Source organism: Sciurus carolinensis, unplaced genomic scaffold (assembly GCF_902686445.1).
Source record: "Sciurus carolinensis unplaced genomic scaffold, mSciCar1.2, whole genome shotgun sequence".
NCBI classification, from domain to species: Eukaryota; Metazoa; Chordata; class Mammalia; order Rodentia; family Sciuridae; genus Sciurus; species Sciurus carolinensis.
The window spans coordinates 794,209-817,455 of record NW_025920170.1 but is presented as its reverse complement, the minus strand read 5'-3'; the positions used below and the strand labels follow the sequence as shown (position 1 = coordinate 817,455).

The 23,247-nt window shown below is 36.8% G+C and overlaps 1 protein-coding gene and 2 pseudogenes across 1 annotated transcript; 2 read left to right on the top strand and 1 right to left on the bottom strand.

The window, feature by feature from the left end:
• The first annotated feature begins 10,108 nt into the window (after positions 1 to 10,108).
• On the top strand, positions 10,109 to 11,043 carry LOC124974710 (olfactory receptor 2T33-like; annotated as a pseudogene).
• Positions 11,044 to 15,959: 4,916 nt separating this feature from the next.
• Positions 15,960 to 16,868, top strand: LOC124974709 (olfactory receptor 2T33-like; annotated as a pseudogene).
• A 3,273-nt stretch (positions 16,869 to 20,141) lies between these two features.
• On the bottom strand, positions 20,142 to 21,383 carry LOC124974717 (ubiquitin-conjugating enzyme E2 Q2-like). Its single transcript, XM_047537781.1, is given in 4 exon segments — positions 20,142 to 20,733; positions 20,735 to 21,012; positions 21,091 to 21,259; positions 21,261 to 21,383. Coding segments are annotated over 4 exon segments (1,056 nt in total). The 3' UTR covers positions 20,142 to 20,247.
• Positions 21,384 to 23,247: the final 1,864 nt, after the last annotated feature.

Sequence of the window (23,247 nt, the reverse complement as noted above, 5' to 3'; positions counted from 1 at the left end):
AGTCCTCAAAAAAATAGGAATGGAAGCACCATATGACCCAGTTACCCAACTCCTTGGTCTTTAATCAAAAAAATTGCAGTCAGCATACTATAACAATACATGCATTGCAGTGTTTAATCATGCAATGCATAATAGTCAAGTTATGTAGCCAGTCTAGATGTCCATCAACAGAAGAGTGGACAAAGAAAATGTGGAGTTTTATTCGGCCATAAAAAGAATGAAATTATGTCACTTGTTGGTAAGTGGATAAACTGGGGAACATCATGCTAAGTGAAATAAACAAGACTCACAAAGCAAGAGTCAAATGTTCTCTCTCATATGTGGAACATAGAAAAAGAAATAGAAAATGGAATCTTATAAAAATAGAGGGGAGATCAGTAAAGGAAGGGGATTGAGAGAGAAGAAGGGGAGGATACAGGAAGAGCTACAGAGTTAGACTCCCAAATTGTGCTATGTCCATGTACAAATGTATCACATGAATTCCTGTTTATATATAACTATAAGGCTCTAATTTAATACTACAGAGTAGGTTCAGAAAAATGAATACTCTGCCACTGTGAGTGGGATTGTAAATTAGTAGAACCACTGTGGAAATTGGTATGGGGGTTCTGAAAAAGACAAGGAATATAACCACTATATGACACAGATATCCCACTCCTCAATATTTATCCAAAGAATTAGTCATCATACTACAGGAATGCATGAAGACCCATGTTTGTAGTAGCACAACTGACAATAGCCAAACTATGGTACCAGCCTAGGTGTCTATCAACAGATGAATAAAATGAAAACGTGGTACATATACACATGTAGTTTTATCCAGTCACAAAAAAATAAAATTTTGTCACTTGCAGGAAAATGGATGAAACTTGAGACTATTTTGCTAAGTGAATTAAGACAAACAGTAAATACAGGGTTATACAGGTCATAAGTGGAGACTGGAGGGGGAAAAGGAAAAGGAAAAGAACAGGGAGCTCAGTTTAGGGGAAGAAAGGAATCAGAGCGGGGTAGGGAGGGAAGGGAAAGTCTGAGTAATGAAATTGGCCACATTAGGGTGTCATACTGTGTGCATGTACAAATATGTTACTGTAAATTCCACCATTATGTATAATTATAATTAATCAATAAAATACAAAAAGTCTTGTAATTTTAGAGACATTATCTGATAAAGAAGAACTTAAATATAAAAAGAACAAAAAATGTTATCGTTCGGTTTGGAGAAAATTTGTTCAGTATGCTGAGTAAAACAAATTGTCTTCCTTTCTAAAAATATATTAAAACTGAACCCCAGATTGTTTAAAGACATAAACATAGGCTATACTAATACAAAATGATTTAAACATAATGTATAATCATGAATTTCTCAAAAAGTAGATAGGACATATTTTAAAGAACAAAAGTTCAATGAAATAGTATTTAATTCATATAAATTAAGATTATTTATTTAGTGTAGCACATTATTACCAAACCTAGCACACTGATCGATTAAAAGATGATTTCTTATTTCTAGGAAAATTCAATAAATTTGACAATATTAAGTGTATATCTACATTTCTTTCAAAACTCGCTTTCCTTAATTTATCAGAGAAGTAACAAGAAAAACCAGTGAATCATCACTTGTTCTACCAATAAGCTAGCAAAATTTCAAAAGTTGAATGAAGCTAAGTGATTCAGAGAATGAGTGCAGATCTGAATTCTGTGAACTACTTTTGGGAGCATGGTCAAATGTTGGCATCTCAGAGAGCAGCCTTATGTTATCTAGTTAATTAATACATGTAAACTAAAAGTCACTAATTCTACTTATGGCTATACAGAACAAACTCTCAGAAAGTCACAGACTATGAAAATTGTGTAAATAACAGAAATTATTTTGTTATTAAACATAAGCTCCCTAGTTTATGTGAATGAAATGAAAAATTATTATTTTTCTTTTTAGGTATACATGACAGCAGAGTCTATTTCAACATATTATATGTACATGCAGTATAACATCCTATTTTTGTCGTTGTACATAACATAGAGTTACACCAGTCATATATTCATATTTGAACACAGGAAAGTGATGTCCAGTTCATTCTACTGTCTTACCAATTCCCATTAAAATTATTTATTTTAAAAACCAAATAAGCCCAGATTTAAGCATTTGGGATGAAAGATAAAGGATAAAGAACACTTAATGAATCTTTGCAATTAAAATAAAACCAGAGATTCCTTCTTTGGTTTTATCAATATTTGCTCTTAAGTCATGGAAATTAATAAACAAATAATTTTCTAATTTTAAAAGAAATAAATTTAAAGGTTTTAGGAAAATGTATTTTTATGAACGGACATTTGGTAAATGACCTTAGATGGTATTATAAATCAATATACAGTTATATAACTCTTGCAAAATTGATAATTTATATGAAATTTTTAAAATTATATTTTTATTTTGTTCTTAGAAAATATTCATGGTTTCAAACTGAATTAGTTGAAGAAGAAATGAGAATTGGTAATAAATATATGAGATAACTCCCCAAATCAGTAAGGAAAATGAGTATTAATGTAAAAAGTGAGATATCATTTCTCATAAAGTAGGTTCACAAAAATTTAATAGGCCATCAAACAATGACAAATGATTTTGAGAACACAGTGAAAGAAATGTTCTTCCCATGGACATAGATGATAAGAATGAAGAAGAGCCTAAGGATTCTGTGTGCAACTAGGTGTGTGATGTCACTGCTGTGTTTGTTTTGTCTGTCTTCCTGGGGTTTTAACTCTGGGCCTTGTACCTGCTAGGCAGGCATTTTGACAGTGAGCTATGTCCCTGACCCTTTCAATTTTTTATTTTGAGACAGGCTTGCTAAATTGCCCAGGTTGACCTTGAACTTGGGATTTTCCTGTCTCAGCCTTACAAGAGGATGATAATATGATAATATCCCTTTCCAGCAGGAAGTACTTTTGATAATATCCCTTTCCAGCAGGAAGTACTTTTGAAAAGGCAGGTATTTCCCTGTGAGGGTACAGTTCCTGCTGAACACCTAGGTGAGGTGTGTCATTCATAAGATAGAGTGTGACGTGAAAACCAAAGTCAGCATTAAAACAACAGTGGATTCATGGAAAGATTAGAGTTCAGACATGAGCTTTGCAAGCATGCAGTAAGGAAGGTCTATCAACGAAAATAGGTGCCATGCATTTGATAGCACATGGGATTCAGAAAACAAATTGCATGCATCATCTAGAAGCAGTGATCAAAAGTATGAAGAAAAGTCAAAGAAGAACAGATCTTGAAATAAAGACGAATCAAGGCAGTCATGGAGAGAAAGCAAATGTAGGCCAGTGTGAGCTCTGTTGGAAACACTGGGGCAGGACTTTCACCCAATGATGACAGGAACTGCTGTTCAAGAGTTGTGGATTTAGGGTATTTTAGGTGTTCAAATTAGGGGAAGTAACCTGCTATTTGAGGACAATGACAAGACAACTAGTATAGAACCAGAAGAAAAACCACCAATTTCAAAAAATAATAGTATATATTATGATAATATCATGCACATCGACATATCAAGTTGAATAATGACCTGAAGGGGACCACTTAATTCAGAAGTTTGAGAAACATTTGGTAAACATTAACAGAGTTTTACTAATATGTAACTAATGCCAAAGAACAAGGAAGACTATTGTATTTAAAAATGTTAAAACAAAACCTTTTTTCTTCAATTTTATGAGATTTAAAAACAGAAACAATTTGAAAATAAGAGAGATTTAAAAAGAATGGCAGTAAAAATGGAGTCATTGATGTATGAATGATTAAGGAGAAAGAGAGGGATAAATGGAGAATTCATGTTATCAGTTGAGAAGCCAAGAGAATTTTGTATTATACCTTCAATCTCAGGAAAGTTCATGTTTCCAAGGTGTGTGACTAATTTGATGTGGGTCTTCAGGAGAAGACACCTAGGCAGTAATGTTACTAGCTCTGCGATTCTTGTTCTCTCCAGCAGAGGAAGCAGACACAGGCACTGGCTCTGGTGGGAGCAGGACTCTCTTCTGATGTCTTGCTTCAACAAGAGGAAGACTCGGCACTAACTAAGAGTGCTCCTTTGGCTCCAGGGAATAAAGAGAAAACTTGTTTACTCCTATGAAATGTTGGTAAGGGTGACTGATATTTATGAATATTGATAGACACTGAGAGCCTATCAAATGCTGTCTTTCTGAATGAACATTTCAAAATTGAGCAGGAAGTATTCAGCTAGTCAACTTGGCAACCATGGTGATGTCAGACCCTGCAGGAACACGTCTGCCGGGGATGAAAATGAGTTGCTGTAGGTGTTAGGAGAAAACACAGGTGAGAAAGGAAGAAAATCCAAATCATACCAGTGCAGGCTAAGAGGCCTGGTAATTTGCTCTTCTGGAGATTCCTCAACAGTTTTATCTCTTGTGTTGCTAGTCCTTGTGAACCAGGGCAAGGACACCCTGACTCTAATCATGTGCCTGGTTTCTAAGAGCACTGAGACTGAGAGCTGTCAAATGAGAGGCAGGAATCATGCTCTCAGATTGTTTTACTTTCCATTTTCAGGTACCAGGTTAGCTCTACATTTTCACCCCTTGTTAATGAACAGGTTACACTTAAAACTGTCACACTGTAGTTAATATACAGTATATTCCAACAGGCATTGCATAGTATAAAGAGAAACTGAAGTCTCAATGTGAGTGCAGAAACACAGTAATTGTTCTAGACTTGTCTAATTTCCATGGAGGAGCCTACATATTATTTATGCTTGAATTGAATTATTTTATTTTATCAGGTTGAAATTAGGCAAACAATATTGTTGAGAGTTTCAGAACTGGGAGTTGTTCAGGTTAAGCTCTAGTTTAAATCAATGCAGTTAATCTTATCATTTAAATTTGCCTGTGCCTGCCACTGGGAGCAGTGGTAGTTTTTGAGTAGATGAAAGCAGTGGTTTCTGCAATTAACTGAGAGCTAACTAGGTAACAGTAACTGATGAATCACTCCGTCTGCATTACCACATTTTTCTTATGACTCTGTGATAAGATTTCTATCCATATTTTAAGACATTGACTACAGACCAGGTGGGGTGAGAAGTGTGTCTACCTCTCAGAAACTGTCTCTGCCTTAACAGAAACCAGTAATTCTGTCATGCAGAAGCCCACACCCTTGCCCTCAACCCATTTCTAAGAAATGGCAGGTTCACTGAAGCCTACTGATCAGGATTGCACATGATTTAAACTACAAGAAGTTGGGAACTAATGTTTCCTTTGATTTAGTCACTATTCCCAGAGTCAAATAGTTTTTATTTGTTATAAATCAATAAAATATTTCTCCCATACTTCCTTGTGAAAAAACAATATTTTTGGCACTACATCTACTCAAAATGACTACAGAAATAATGTGCCTTCTTTGAATTGACTTGGCACTTAGTGTAAAGCTTATCCTTTGATCCAGTGTATGCCTTGGGAAGTCCATTATTTATTTTATGTTGCTTGTTTTGGTATGTGTGTCTTGAACTGTTGTAATTCAGTTGCAATGAAACTTGGGAGGGGAAACCTGGAAGGAAACTCTCGACTCTGCAATCTAGGTTCATGCTGTGTACTTTTTAAAAATAATTTATTTATTTTGATTCATTGTAAACAAATGGGGTACAACTTGTTTCTCTGGTTGTACATGAAATATAGTCATACCATTTGTGTAATCATACATGTACATAGGGTAATGGTATTTGTCTCATTCTGTTATTTTTTCCTTCCCTCACCCCTCCCACCCCTCTTTCATATTTACAATCCATCCTTCCTCCATTCTTGTCTCCCTACACCCCCCATTATGTATCATCATCCACTTATCAGAGAGATCATTCCACCTTTGGTTTTTTTGAGATTGGCTTATCTTACTTAGCATGATATTCTCCAATTCCATCAATTCATCTGCAAATGCCATACTTTCATTCTTCTTTATGGTTGAATAATATTCCATTGTGTATATATACCACAGTTTCTTTATTCATTCCATCAATTGAAGGGCATGTAGGTTGGTTCCACAATCTAGCTACTGTGAATTGAGCAGCTATGAACATTGATGTGGCTGCATCACTGTAGTATGCTACTTTGAAGACAGATATTTCCCTTTAATTTTCTAGGAAAAAAATAAACATTTATCTAAACACCATGTTTCTACATCTGCAATTCTAAAATATAAGCAAAATCTGCCTCATTTCTTTGTTGCACATTACATAAGATGATCCATGCCAAAGTGGGGCTTAGGCAAATTTACCTCAGCTATTTTCATCTGTGTTGGATTAAATAGTAAGACACCTATTCACTGGCAGAACTGGTGAAATGTGCTTTCATTGTGAATTTTCTGGATTATTGAAGAAAATTACCCTACTCAGGACATATCAAACTATTGGTCAGAAAGATATGTGACATGCACGTTCAAGTGGAAACATTGCAACTTTGCTCATTCTGGGAAACAACATGGAAGTGGGATGGATGTACACCATAGATGTAAGAATTGAGTTCTCCATAGTCATATATTTTACATAACTGTAAAATAAGCATCAGAATGATTTTATTGTTTTCCATATGGAGACAAAAGAAGGTAGGGAAATGACAATACTTTTGACCTACAAATCTGTCTTCAAATTAATTGTATGGACTCACACATAATTGTATTCATCTGGTCACATCTTTTTGAACACAAACACATTACAGGGGCTGATCTTTTTAATGTATTGCTTCCATATTGAAATAAATTTAAAAATTATCATGTACATGAACATTTCCATAGTATATTAACTCAAAATAATTCTTAAAGTATATTAATTTTACTAATTAAATTGCTTAAGCATATTAATTTTACTAATTAAATTAATTTGATAATAAAAGAAACATTTAAAGACTAATAAACAAGCGCACATTGACTTACAATGACTTAATTAACTGTGGTATCATGGGACTGTTGTGTGTTCAGAGAATTCAAGAAAGATGAATAAAGTGCAGAGTCCATACTGATTTTAAAAGTATTGCATTTTAAACTTTTTATTTGATTTGAATACATACAAAATTATATTGCAAGCTAGTCCTAAAATATTTATTTTTTCCCAAAATGTTTGGGTAGGCAATATCTATTTATGACCAATTACAATGATATTTTTAAAATAATTATGGTTAATATATGTGGAACTTAAGGGTCATGCATCCTACAATAATTTTGAATAAATTTTTTTTGTTATCATAAAATGTTGGAATAGGTGGACACAATTCTAACATATATTTTTGTGTCATCCATTTTCCATCAAATAAAGTTGATTGATTTAAGCTGCCTAACTTTATCCAACTACTAATAAGATATATAGATTTTCAAGCTTAAGTACCCAGACCATTAATCCGTATTTCTATATTCATACAATTAATGATTCTATTAAGATAAAGTAAGGAAGACAACTTCAAATAAGTTCTTTAATTTTTCGAATGTTCCTTAAGAATTCACATAAATTTCTGGATTTTAGGTGTCTTACTATTTAATCCACAAATATTCAACAAGACACTTCATGTAGAAGTTTAAATAGAAAGGGTTTATTAAGTGGATATGATCACAATGAATATTTTAAAATACTTTTAGTATGAAATTATTTTCTTCTTCCCTTATGAATAGAGACTTTCTATCGCGTCCCCTCTGGCCGCAGAGAGAGACACGACAAATGTCTGAAGCTTTGGAAGTTTATTGTGCACAGTCCCTCTCCTACGCTTCTCTTACTCCTAGTTTCCGTGCACTCCCAGCTTCCCTTCTCCCAGCTTCTTCCAGCTTCCGCGTACTCCCAGCTTCCAGCTTGGCTTCAGTCTCCGCCTTCGCCGCTTCTTCCGCTTCTCCCTCTTCTTCAGCCCCCGCCGCTTCTGCCTCTTCCTCAGCTTCTGCCCCCTACTCTCCCACCCACCAGGCTTATATACACTTCAACCAATCAGGGGAGAGTACACGAGATAAACGCGGACAGCTGCAAGCATAGGATGGGTACACGAGGGGGGCATGCTCTAGTCACATCGTTAACTAGCCAATCATTGGAATTCGCTGGTTGTTTACTGTATAGCTGGCCGCTTTTGGCTCAGCGTCAGGCGCCATCTTGACCATTCCTAAGGCTGGGGGGTCTCAGAAACCCCGACAACTTTCCTAATTACATTTAAGGTATTTGAAGTTTTTGTGGGAAGCTGGTGTTGGCACAAATAATTCTGTTTTTATGAAACCCCAAGACAGTAGTGAGATCAGAGCTGGAATCCTCCGGGGCACTGTGAGGTTCCCCCTATCTGGAACCTGCTGAGGAAGGATCCGGGGTGGGGCTGACTGGTCCCAAATCTAACACACATTTTCAGAGTAGATTTGTGCAGAACTTTGATGTTTTCCTCCCACTCTCCATGCTAACACAGCAACCCATAATCACATCTCTATCCACAGTACCCTGGCACTGCATGGCTTGGCCACAGCAAGCCCTCCTTCATCTTCTGTGATTGAACCTGACACAGAGCATCCTTTTTATATGCTCCAGGCAATGAAAAGATGAACATTGACCAATGTGATGGTAAGATCGAGATATGTGATCACAGTACTTGCAAACCAAAAAATCAATACCAAACTCACTGTGATCATGAATATCACTTATGTATCAATCAGTCACATCTTAATCCCAAAATTATGCAGAGCATTCAGATTTAAAACCTACTCACATATTGCAGTCCATTTACAAGTAACAGCATGTACGTGCACTAATACGTGACATAAAATTCAAATTGATGTTAAATAATGTAATACTCATTTGGATTCTATAAAATAGCTTGGGGATGATATGGGCAATGTATATAAATGATAAAATGAAGAATTTGTGTATTAATAATGACATGTATAAGAAACCTTTTCAATAGAAAAAAAGGAAAAGACTTCACAAAGTGTTTGCAGATGAATTCAGAGGTCAAGGAATATTAAAGTTTCTGCCCCAGTATCAAGGGAAATGTAACACAAAAATCATTTTTGCTGTTCTATGATTGATGATTACTACTACTCCTAAAAATATGTAATAATATCACAGATGCAGGAATTGAAGCAGATTGACAGCTGAGTAGAGTGAAAAAGTAAGGAATTCTTTTATCTTCAAGAATAAAGAAAAAAATTTAAGATTTTTACAAAAATTCTACAAAAATTCTTACCTCATTTAAAGGGCATAGATTATACTACCAATATTTGAGTGGGACCAAGCATTTCTAAGTATAATATACAATATGCATAAAGTTTAACAGGTGCAACAGTAATTAAGAATTTCTAAACTGGATATACATATACATACATACACAATTAAAAGAGCATGACAGTAATATGTTTAATAATAATTTTCATTATTGGAATAATTTTAAAAATTGCTGTTTTGATAAGAACACTGAAGTTTTTAAATTTAAATAGCATCGTTGGCATAAAGTAGTCCCTAATAGCTGCAGTGTTTATTAGAGATGTGGTACCCACTTACAAAAATTTATCTTGGTTTTCAATTACATTGAAAAAGTACTTGAGAAAATGATTTGCTACACATAGATTATGACTGACCCCAACATCATTCTACTGATAATCATTAATCTATTGCTCTCTGCCCAAACTTAAATTTGCAAGGAGAAGATAAATCTCACTGAAGTGTGAGAAGAGAGCCTTTCACCCACAGGACTGCATCTGCTGATAGTCATCACAGCAGAGAAATGACATCTGGAGGTGTCGGTGACAATAGAGACATCTCTAAGATTGAGGGACTCTGTGTCCTATTCATAATCCATGCTGACTAACTTCAAGCAAAGAATTTGTTTGGACCAGTCTTAGTTAACAGACTGGTGTTTAGCTCCTACCATGAGAACATAGGATTAATGTAAATTTGAGAGCATGTAGGTTGCACAATTTATGTTCCTTTAGGTTATTTATGTTACTCTATAAAATTTTTGACTTTTAAAATAGGAATTTTTAGTCAATCCATTTGATATGGGTGTCATTTGTCAACAGGGCACTGTACTGAACAGTGGCCCCTGATTAGGAGATGTGGTGCTATGTGAGGAGGTGGGTGTGGTGGGGCAGGAGCTAGGTTTGATCACAGCCATGGAGAATGCCAATGAATCCACAGAGATGAGATTCATCCTTTTGGAACTCTGTGACCACACATAGAACCATGGATTCCTGTTTTCTCTGGTGTTCATGACCTTCATTGCCTCCCTGTTGGGCAATGCCCTGATGAACCTTCTCATCCACACTGACCCCAGATTCCACACCCCCATGTACTTCCTGCTCAGCCAGCTCTCCTTCATGGACTTGATGCTGGTCTCTACCATCATCCCCAAAATTGCAGACAACTATCTGATGAACTCCAGGTCAACCTCTCCTGCTGGCTGTGGTTCCCAGATCTTCCTGTTCCTCACTCTGGGACGGGAAGAGTGCTTCCTCCTGGCAGCCATGTCCTAGGACTGCTATGTGGTCATATGCCACCCACTGTGCTACCATGTTCTCATGAGCCTGAAACTGTATTCCCATCTGGTAGCAGGCTCTTGGCTTATGGGAGGGATTGATGGACTGATGCAAACCAGTGCCACTCTGAGCTTCCCCTATTGCCACTCAAGGGAGATTGACCATTTCTTCCCTGAGGTACCTTTGTTGGTGAGCCTTGCCTGTGCAGACACCACTGTTTTTGAACTTTTCAGTTATAGCTGCTGTACCCTGATGCTCTTGATCCTTCTGTCTCTCATTGTGGCCACATACAGTCTCATCTCGGCTGCTGTCCTGAGAATGCACTCTGCCTCAGCCTGAAAGAAAGCCTTTGCCACCTGTTCCTCTCACCTGACTGTGGTGGGGCTGTTCTACAGCACCCTCATGGTCATCTACATGAGGCCCAAGTCCTACCACTAAGTGGACCATGGCAAAGTAGTCTCTGCATTTTACACCATCTTCACACCTACACTGAACCACTCATCTATAGCGTGAGGAATAAAGAATTCAAGGGGGCCTTCAGAAATTGGCTGAGCAAGAAACATGCTATGTGATGCCAACACTGAGGATTTATGAAGATGGTAACACCCAAAATGAATTCATGCTACATTTACAAATTGCTAGCTTATTTGCTCCATTGAACTTGTGCTTTTTTATGCTATTTATTTTGCCTCCATTTTCCATTTTACCATTTAAAGCATATTTGTGTGTTTGGTTAATCAAAATTTTACTGTCTTTATATCATTCCTTGTGGCACTGTTGAGACTCCTTTTGTTCAGTAATATGGAATCTACTCTGGGGGATATCTGAGTGCTATTGAGAAGAATGTATTGGGTGCCATGTTCTTGCATGCCCACTATGTCCATTTGAATTCACTTGCAGTTAAATCCAGGGCTGCTTTGTTGGTTGCCCGTTTGGTTTAGCTTCCCATTGCTGAAGGCAAGTGTTGAAATTCCCTGTCATTACTACACTGCCATCTCTCTCTCCCTACAGTGAACCGTGTCACTTTATATATTTGGTATGCCTCATGCATTCACCGTTGTTTTATCCTCATGCTGAATCTTATCCTTTAAAAGATGATGAATCTAACTTAATTCTTTTAGCATTGGTCTACTTTGTCTGATTCAAGCCTAGCTGCTCCTCTCTATGACTTCCATTCTCATAGAATATCCTGTATTTTCCTCTGTGTGATCTTACAAAAGAAGGGGTTCTCTTGGAAGAATATATGGTTGTTCTTTGTCATTTTAACAATTCAGCTGCTCTATTTCTTGAAATTGAAGAATTTATCCATACTATGTTCAATGTTATTAGTGATAGGAAAGGACTCCTTTCTTTCACTTTGCTGTTTTTCTGTTTTTTCTGTATATCAATTCTTTTTTTCTTTCTTATTGTATTCCATGTGGTTAAGCGATTGCACATATTATTATGTTTTGAATCTTTCCTTTTTAATTTTAGTGCATCAAGTTTTTGCTTAGTGATTATCAAGAAATCTAGATATTATTTTATAGTAATAGTGGGTTATATTAATCATATGATTACTTAATTTTGGTTACCTTCCAAAAACCAAGAATACTAAAACAAAGGTGGGTGTATCTCACTGGTACAGCCCTTGCCTGCAATGCATGAGTTCCTGAGCTCAGTCCCCAGCACTACAAAAATAATATATGAATGTAAAAACACTCCACATTAACTCCACTCCCTCCTCACATTTTCAAGGTAAGGTGTCATGACCTATATCATTGGCTCTTGCATATTTTTAAACAAATTATGGTTATTTCTAGAAGATTTACCTTTCCTTTGAACCAAGCAGAACCAGGGTACACTCCCCCATTGCATTGCTAGTATTTTTGGTTGTGACTTCAGACTTCCTTGCACCTGCTGAATTGGTGCCTCTAATTGTCTTTGCATGCTCATCAATACCCTTTCTTTCCCTGACCCTCAAGTTGGCACCTGTGTCAATGGTGAATGCAATGTGGGTGAGATGAGAGCTCTGCAGTTCTAAGCATACCCTGCAAACAGCCTTCTGCTTGAAGTCGGCTCCTCCATCAGACCAGCACATGCTCTGGGCAGCAACAATCTCTACTACGTAAAGGGATTAATTTATAACTCAGGGAATCAACTTGAGCACAGGACCAGATAACTGTGCAGTTGTAGGATAGACATGCATCATGGAATTCTGCCAGTGAGCTGTTGGGTCTGTATTTGCACATTGTGATAAGAGTAACGAAATATTGAGTGGTGCTGAAACATGAAATGCAGTAATAACACAGATTTAAACACATGTAGTGTCTCCTTATATGACAGAAGAGGTGCAATTACTATTTATAGAAACAAAGGGAATATTTCCCATAATATGCCACGAGCAGTTAACCCTTTTATTCCTCTTTGAATTCATGAGTCACTTCAGGACTCATGCTTACAAATGAAAAGTGAGTGGTGGAAGGAAGGATTTTCATGGAAACAAAAGTATTGGGATCATTAATCGTTCTCCTTATTTGTTCTTACACCTCTGCTGTGGGTGGGGAAGAGCCTTCCTAGGGGCTTGTGGGTTTGCATCAAGAAAAGCAGGACAATTCATGTGGAGCAGAGTTGAGGTGAAATAACACTCACCAGGTCATGGGTAGGGAATGCCCTGCACTTGGTGCCATCAAGGTCTGGGAGTGCACACCAAACACCCAGCTCAAGACCTGTTGCCAGTGGATATCTGACCACTAGTAGTCATCTGATTCATCATGATGTTTACAGAAAAGTGTTCAGCATGTGTTCTAGTTAGAGCAGATGTTCATTTTGTGAAAATGTTTTACAATATCATTTTGACAGTTTCTTGAGCAGAATCTTGTGAACACTGTGAATTTTAAATATGGAATTAGGAATGTTGCTTTCATTTTTTACAAACAAAAGGCCCATTTTTAGAGAGAAATTTCAACTGTGTAAATCATAAAAAATTGTAGTAGTACAATTAGTTGTATTATCAATCCACTAAATCAATTGTGCCTCACAGTAAGCAGAAAACATTCATCTGAAATTATTAGATGTTTGAATTAAGTTTCCAGGGTTTTTTCCAACAAGGAAATATTTTTATACAAATTCAGCAACATTGAGTTAAAACAGAGTTGCTCCTCCTGACACTGCTGAGGATAATGATATACCCCCATTCCCACCAATTTTTATTCAACATAAGCAATGGTAGTAGTGAGTGGCTTAGAATATTGATTTGCTCCAGAAGCCACAGCCTTGTGGCAGAAAGATGAGAGATGTTGTCCAGGAACACTGGACTTGTTGACAAACCCATCACACATTTATTAACTCTTTAAATTCCATCCTATTTTAAATGTAACCCTATAATCATCTCTATCAGGTGTTTATTTACTTTAAGTGAAGTAAATAAACATCCACAGCACATATTAGACTGGATGGTATTGGTGATAATATGAAGAAACACTTCACATTATTTCATGTTATTGCTCCAATTTATTTTCATACCATTTTAATTTGAGACACTATTTTCCTAGGTAAATCATACTTGGCATAATATTTTATTGCCAGAATTCAGCAAATCATTGAGTACCACATTTTCATTCCTAAAAAACAATAAATGTAAATATTTACTTCATAGGTAGACACAAGTATTTTCATTTAAATATAATTAATACACATTCTGGTTTTGATCTCTACTAATGTAAATTAAGTGTCAGGAAAAATTGAAGTAAATGTTTTATCAACTTTAAAACCACAAGCATCTGTGGCAAACTATTTTGATATCTGAAGCGCAATATTTTTGTTAGTTTTTATTTTGAACTTCCATCTGATGACCACAATTCCATCTCACTCATAAAATCCAGTGCCTCTCAGAGGGATTATCACACTGAGATCTTGTCCCAAGAATTCCTGCTCTTCTCCTCCAGCTGTCTCCCCTCACCCCAAGCAAGCTGTCCAGCTCCACTGTCTAGGGCCTGCTTTGTTCCCAGCAGAGAACTCCTCCTCTCAATACCAAACTGCTTAATGTCCTGACCCCTTTGCAAGGTTCACCTCCCTGCTCTTTAGTTGTACTCAGAGGTCAAGTTTTGAACCCAGGTCTCACTCAACCATCCTGTTCAAGAGGGTCCCTCAGAAGTGAGCATCTTTTCTGTTCATCTATAGTCCATTTTTACTTTTTATTTGTTATTATAACCTCTAATAATTGTCAGTTGTTCCTCAGAAGTTTCTCTTTTTTGTATTAAATTCTTGAAATCTTATAGTGTCAAGATTTCCTGGAATTGTTAATAAATTGAATGTCATCTAAGATGAAGACATAAAAGTTTTATATTTTTCAAACACATCTGGTGTTTCCTTATTGTGTAGTGTCATGTATCACAGCCACATCAGCCTCAAAAGGTCCTGTGGTGGGATAATGAATATTTTTATCTGTATGCAGCGATACTTGTGTCCCACTTTAGTGTGGTCTCCTGGGGCATCTGGGGGGTGGTTTCCCATGGAAGTCCTTGCTTAATTACACTTACTGTGAAATCATCTGCAACCACCATCTCATTGTCATTAGGTGAAAGATTTGCAAGAAAAAAACATCAGGGGGATAACCAGAGAAGACTCTTTGTATCATCACAGGGCCAGTAACTGTCCCAAACCAATAGTTGGCTCTAGACACTGAAATGAACAGAGACAGCACACCAGGATGCATGCCTTTTTGCCTTTAGTATGGTGTGCAGGAAGCAGGAGGGTTTCTAGCTGTATGTTCAACTGTTTCCACAGCATTAACTCAGGATGATTGTGCAATCGTGACATACTTACAGTTAAGGTTTGGATGTGAGGTGTCCCCCAAGAACTTCACATATGAGATAATGCAAGAAGGTTCAGAGGAGAAATTATTGGGTTTTGAGAGTCGTAACATAATCAGTGTATTAACACCTGATGGGGTTACCTGAGTGGGACTTGGGGCCAGGCACGGAATGTGTGGAGGAGGCAGGAATTGGGGTGTGATTTGGGGTATATATATTCGTATCTGATGAATGGAGTCTCACTGTACTTCCTTATCACCATGATGTAGGCTATTTCCCTCCACCACCCTTTCCTGCCATGATATTCATCCTCAGCTTAAACCATGAGGAATAGAGCTGGTCTTCTATGGACTAAGACCTTGGAAACTGTGAGACCTCAAATAAACCTTTCCTCCTTTACAGTTGTGTTGGTTGGGTCATTTAGTCACAGCAGGGAAATAGTTGACTAAAACATTTACTTGTCATCCAAAGGTACTAGAAGTCAAACATAGATCCTTTTCTTTTAACCATCAATATCCTGCAAGGAATCATAAAAAAATTAAGCAATAACTTATTATTTTTTCTTTCTGCAATTTGATCCCTCTCACCAAATCTTAACATTAAGATTGTAAATCTTTCCTCTATGATTCTAAAATTATTAGTCAACATGTCATGTGAAAAGTGAACTAATTAGCAGTGTCACTCAAGTGTTTGAAATTATGGAAAGTAGGAAAACCACATCTGATTTCTTTCTCCTAGGACTCTTCAAGCACCCAAGACTTCACTCCCTTCTCCTCACAATAATACTGGCAATATCCATCACTTTTCTAATGGGAAATTTCCTAATGATTCTCCTGATTCAATGGGACCTCCAGCTCTGCACACCCACATTCTTCCTCCTGAATCAACGGTCCCTCATGGACACCATGCTGGTTTCTATCACTGTGCCCAAAATGGTTTCTGACTGCTTTGCTGGAAGAAAGTCCATCTCTCCTGCTGGCTGTAGCTTGCAGATGTTCTTACTCCTCACTCTGGGTGGTAGAGAGTACTTCTTAGCAGCCATGTCCTATGATCTCTATGTGGCTGTATGCCAATGACTGCACTCTCCGAGGCTCATGTGCTGGCCACTGTGGCTGAGGATGATCATGGAGTCCTGGTTCCTGGGAGCAGCTGATGGGCTCATGCAGGCTGTTACTGCTCCTGAACTTCCCATTTTGCAGTCGGCATGAGATAGACCATTTCTTCTGTGAGGTCCCCATGCTGGTGTGCTTGGCTTGTGTTGACACATATGTCTTTGAGAATGTCATGTACATCTGCTGTGTGTTCATGCTCCTGATGCCCATCTGCCTCATCCTGACACCTGTGGTCTCATCCTAGCTGTTGTTCTCCACATGCACTCTACAGAAACAAGTAAGACTTTGCCACCTACTCCTCACACTTGGGTGGGGCTCTTCTATGGAGATGCCATTTTTATCAACATGAGACCCAGATTCAACAGGTCAGATAACCATGATAAGGTGGTGTCAGCCTTCTATACCACCTTCACCCCAATTCTGAACGCCCTCATTTACATCCTGAGGAACAATGAGGTCAAGGGGCCCCTGAGAAAGTGTGCAGTCAGTGTGTGACCTTGAATAATGACTAAAAGTTCATCTACTTGCCCCAACAGGAAAACCCCTACAAAGAATTTTGGATTTCCTCAGGAGAAAGTATTTAAGTTTTTAAATATATATATATTCTGCTTTACTCTGGATTGTGCATAAATGTTCACACTGAGTTTTTTACTGAGTTGTCTTCACCAGTCAAACAGTGGATTGGTAAAAGTCTGTGAATCACAATGTCAGTAAAATTTTTATATCACGCATCACAATTATTTCTTTTTCAAATAATGAACTAAGTGTCTAAGTGATTTTGGGATTCATTTTATTATTTGCTGCCAATCAGTGTATTCTTTCCACATAGCTGGGTGCTTGGACTGCAGACATTCTTTTCAGAGGTTTCAACAAGTCTGTGCTCATAGCTCACACCCACCTTCAAGAGACACAACCCACTAAGGCAGGAAGGCAGAGAACCTATAGGGACAGGATAAGGATCTCAGAGAAGGGAAAGGGGCAATGAAATTGTGCCATCCTGGAGGAGACATTGGAGCTTCAATTGCAAGGGTTAATCCTTAGTTTCTTCACCCCTACTCCAGCCACTGACAACCACAAAATTTTCTGTAAAGCAAACCCTCACTCCAACCCTTGTGCTAATAAATGTTTGGGAAATACTCTCCCCAGACTTGTTGAAGAAGACAAAATTGAGAAATGTGATGAACACCTTTTCAAATCTTATACCCCAGAAATCACTGATAGGGGCAGATCAAGCCCATGAAACCCCCAGTCAACAGAAACCTGTTGGCATTGTTCACTTTGGGAAATCTGCTTTCTCTTACTCTAATGAATCCTGATACTTTGCTCTCACATTGGTGTCCATGGATTTCCTTGTTTGAATTTGTGAGATAGGAGAACCCAGCCATCCCTGTTTTGAGTTCCACCAGTACCTCAGGAAGGTGTCTCCTGCCATTTCCAGTGAGGCTGCACAGCATGCCCCAGTTGACCCCACCCATTTAACTTGGTCTATATCTTGATGCAAACTGGCACCAGGTACTCTTCGTGTCTTGATTTTTTTCCTTCTAAGATTAATATGATTATAAAATTCTCCTCGTGTCTACACTGTCAGTAGAGTTTGCTCTTTTTATTGCTATGATATGATGATATCATATAGCCTGATATGATGATGTTCATCAGCCCATTATTTAGTTGAGAGGCACATGTGCCATGTTCAGTGTGAAGCCACTGTGACAAGAACTGCTGTTAGCCTTCCTTGTGTCATTATGTATCTCTGTTCCTCTTGGCACATGCATGATGCACTTAGTAAACTGATCTACAAAGTGTCAGCTAAATTTTAGACTTTATCCAGGAATGAACACAAATTCCAGTTGTTCCCAATATTATCAAAACTTTTTCATTTTGGCCAATTCTTGTTACCTAATAGTAATGCACTTGGCTTTTAATTTGAATTTTCCTGATGATAAATGTGCACTGAGGACTTTTTGGTTAGCTTATTGCCTATAATGCCATAAATAACATATGTGCTTATGTTGTTTATTGTCTAGTGAACTATTTCAGTTTTGAAAAAGAAGTCTGTAAACACTTCAAAGCAAATGCAATCATTGATTCAATAACAGGAAATATAGGACACTCATAACACCATTAGAAGATTTTGACATATAAGTTTTGTGTTGGGGTATCTGTTATTTTTGTGTATTTTCTGAGATATCTTGTAATTCATTGCCCAATTTATTAAACTATATAGATATATGTGATAGTACTATTCCACCTCCTCTGTTTTGCTAGAAACTGTAACTTTGTTCCTTTTAATTATGCTTTCTTTTTTTTAATTTTTAAATGGTTCTTTATTCATAAACTTGATGCAAGTTTACAAAATTTACTGTACATTGCCAAATAAATCTGCAACGAAAAATAAAATCCAAAAAACAAAGCATGCCAAATGTGCAGCTGTCAATCTGCTAGCTATCAGGATATTAAAGAATTAATGTATTCAAGATTTAGCCTTAGGCTTAAGGAACTTTAATGCTTTAAAGAATTCTGTCTTGTCACTTGTTATCTGAGCAACTGGCAATCAGAGATTTATATAAATGTAACCAAGTAAGCAAGATAAAGAAAATCTTTATCTACTATCCTAACCAAATTAAAATCAAAAGAAACACAATAATGCATAAGTGCCAAATCTCTTGAATAGGGTTTACAGAGTTAAAAACCGAATCTTAAAGCAAATGCATAAGAAATGCGTTTGAACTTTGAAACTGGTTTGTGCAGAAAAAAATGTGCTTCTGGGTTTCTTTTAAAAGTGCTTAATAACTAGAATTTATTTTTAAATCAAACTTGGGTTTATTAAAAAAAATCTCTCACCAACCAAACAGGACTGATTCATGTATGGCAATAAAATGGAGAGTACATTGATTTGAGTCAGGTTTTACAAAAGAATGAAGAGATTCTATTAGTCTTTTGGTTGTAAAAGCCATTGTCATGACATCAAAAACTTTAAGATTCTCCAAATGAGGTATCTTTTTGTACTTAACTATATAGCTTTTTGCTCAAGGAAGTCTGTCTTCATGCCAATCACTTTAAAAGTTTATTGGTTTACAAATAATTGCAACATCCCATTAATAAGATGGAAAGGTAAAATGACTTAGTATTTTAAATAACTTCAAGTTCTATATTGTGGCTCTTCTTCATAAGAAATATTGAACCAACAAGAAGCAGATTCAGCCCAGCAAGACTCTGCTGCCCCAGTGGAAATTACTACTCACAAGCCTTAAGTGGCACTGCCTTACTTTGCTTTGCCTAAAAAGTACAATTCAAGTAAGAGCATACCTTCAGGAAACAGTTCATAACTTCATATAGCCATAAAAAATGTTTAACAATTTAATGAGTAAATTTCCTGTCATTACATTGGCAATATCATAAAATGGTTTTAGGCCTTAAAAAGTCTGTGGTTTAGAAGACTTAAAATTTTCTAAACCAATATTGAACATTGATTAAACTTTTATTGACTCTAAATGGAACCATATTTTACAAATCCTCGTAACCCATGGACTCAATGTAGGAAAGTCACTGCCAAGTCGCAACTGCAGTAACCTGATGCTGACCTGCCTACTTAAAAGATTTCACTTTCCAAGAAAAAGAGATAAGGAGTGGCCAATAAGTGTATTTATCAGGAAAATAGAGTAAAGGCCCCCTGCTCAATCCAAGATAACTAAAGTGAGCAAAATGAAATGGCTGTAACTTACACTGGGTGTCAGTTGACAGATTATCCACTAAAATATCTATTAGCTAACATCTTCGGTACTGCTGTTATAAGGGCACTCAAAGCTTGTATCTGCATGTTGGGAAGATTTTCTTTAAAGCAACATTGGTCCAAACATATGATAGTCAACATATTTTAGCCATCTTCCTTTGGAGGAGTGTACCAGCCATTTTTCTCATGTATCTGTACAATGGAATTATAGGACTGTTGGGCTCTTGCTAGATTATATTGATTCTTATTTGCTCCAAACTGCACTCTGGCCTTGCCTTTGACTAAGGTGGCATTTATTTGCATGATGATCGATTCTATTGAATAGGCACTGCTCCAGCCCTGTTTTGTGAGAAGTTCCATACATAATGCTCCTCCACCCAACACATACCCTCCTGAGAGAACAGGTAATACCACTCGAACAAATGGAGGATAGAAGGGAAAGTTAGCCTTAAAAGAGAAGTTAAGCAAAATGTATTCTATGCCTTCTTTTTCTTTTAAGATCTGAAGATCACTGTGCAACGGACTATCAGGGTCAACCTTCTGCAGTTTAACATGCCAATCATATAAACTGTCATTTATGAGTTCCACTGAATAAATCCCTGTTTTATAACTCTGTGATCTGTATATACAGATCCCTGAGCTCTTTCATAAGTCCATCTGAAGCTTGCACTGACCCAGACACCGCACCATTTAAATGGTCTTGCCTTTGAGTCTTCCTAATTTTCTCTAATATTGCCAAATTTCCTTTTTCAATTCCTTCATCCTCTGAATTTTTCCCACTGATAGGCTCTTCTTCCTTCATCTCATAATGATCAAAGTCTTCTATATCTTCGGCCATCTCTTCTTCCTCCTCTTCTTCTGAAGTCACTTCTTCTGTTATTCCATTCTGACCCGTGGGTAGTGGATGATCTAGCATCTCAACATTCAGGTGCTTAGGAAGGTTATATAATCTGCAGAGTTCACATATCAACCACTTCAATTGCTGACAAAGCGAATTGTTGTTCTTAGTATCTTCTAGACGTTCCAGAACTGATGTCAGAGTTGGGTCATCGGAGTCCACAAACCATATTGGTGAAGAAGATGGGTAAGATTCCGTGATGTAGCAGTGGAGTGTGAGCGGCAGCTGCGGTGAGTGCGGGCTACCCAGCGGCGCCGGCGGGTACCAGGAACTGGCAGTGCAGTTCGTCCAGCTTCCAACTGACGATGCGGAATCGCTCGTGGTTCTTGTCGAAGATGGACGCCAGGAACTTCAGCTCGGTCTTGAGCCCTGACACGGACATCTTCCCCTCATCTCCGGCGGGAGGGGTGCGGAAGGGGAGCTGGGCCCGAAGCCGCCATCATGGCCAGGACCGCACCGAGGGTCCGACCTGGGCCGCGCTCTTGCGGCTCCGCCTCTCCCCGCCGCCTGGACCGCGTAGGAGCGCTGCTGGAAAATGGCGAGGGGCGCGAGGCCTCAGCGGGCAGCTGTACCTTGCTTATTTTAATATGCCTCTTCAAGCCTTTACTTTTTAAGGAAAAAAATTATGGGTATTTTTCCTAAATACAATAACACAGTGAGCTGAGTAATGTTCTGTTTAGGTAAAATATTTACTGTTTATTCTGGCATAGGTATGGATCAATAATAATGAATACATAAATTGCTGCTTTCCATAGGAAGTGATTTTATAATTAAAAAAAAACTAATGAGTCCAATTTAAAGGGACTTCATCATTTTTTCATTTCTTTCAGAGTAAAAAAGAGTTGAAATATATTGGAGAACTGAAAACAGTAATAAGTATGTGGCAATTAAAATTATTGTCAGTTAATCAATTTGGTGTTACTTAAGAACTATTGTTTTTAATCAAACTTGTAATCCTGTGGTGAATTTTTTAAACATATATTAGAAATTGTGAATATGTACAGTAACCATGTACCCTACATCCAATTTCTATAATATTAACATCTTGTGTTAGCAGTGACAAATTTATACTTGTGAAACATCTAATAATTATATATAATTATTTACTAATGTCCATATTGTATTCAGATTTCTTTAGTTTTGCCAAATTTCCTTTTCTGTTCCAGGATTCCATTAAAAATATGTAGTAAGAATAAAGTTTTAAAAAATTGTCACTTTAATGAGTAAATTATATAACAGTATAAAGTTTTTTAAAATACAATTTTTCTTTATTATTTGTAAAATAGTGAACTGCCCAGTAAAAAATTAAATAAACTAAAATATTTTTATTTTTGTAGGCTTTATCTCTTGCAAATCATTTTTTAGGAAGTCTGATGTAAGTGAATGGGTAAAAAGAGTAAGAAGCTACAAGGGAAAATATCAGGAAAGAATAATGTCAGTCCTACAGGTATTTTGTTTAAATTGTCAAAGCTTAGCCTATGGAAATTTTTTACAATATCTGTGACTATAGACTCACTAGACTGACAAAATCGGAAAGAGTGATGTTAATTAAATGTAAAAAGGGAAAGGGGGAACTGTAATTCTCACACAGTGTTAATGAGAGTATAAAATATTTCAAGCACTATTTTGGAAAATTGCCGAGCAAGTTTTCATTTACTTTAACAACCAGACAATTTCACATTTAGGTATTTATCCAAAGCAAGTGAAAAATTAAATGTAAATATTAAATGTAAACTATTTACAAATGTAAATAGTTAAATGGCGATGCCAAGAGATGCTTACTAACATTAGCTTTAATTGGGAACACAAGAGTCCTCAACAGATTTCTGGTAATAATAATAAATACACACACAAACATAATTGAAAATAATTCTGCAATAAAATGTATTTGGTTCTAAATTTAATAACTGAATCTCATAGAACTATTCTCTTGAGTAAAAAAAGCCAGATATGAAAAGTACATATCACATGATTCTATATATGTGAAATTTTAGAAAAGAATACGTTGATGTAATCTAACAGAATCATACATACTTGACTAAGTACAGTTGGCCAGAAATTATCTCCAAGGAAATGATGAATGTCTTATACCATAATAATGTTTGTGGTCACAGGGTTTGTAAATTTGTCAAAACATATTTAATTTTAAATTAAATGTTAGCATTTTACTGTAGTTAACTATACCAAAAAAAATGATATAAAATATATTAATGATATCCCAGATTTATAAGTGCCACCGTTAAGAC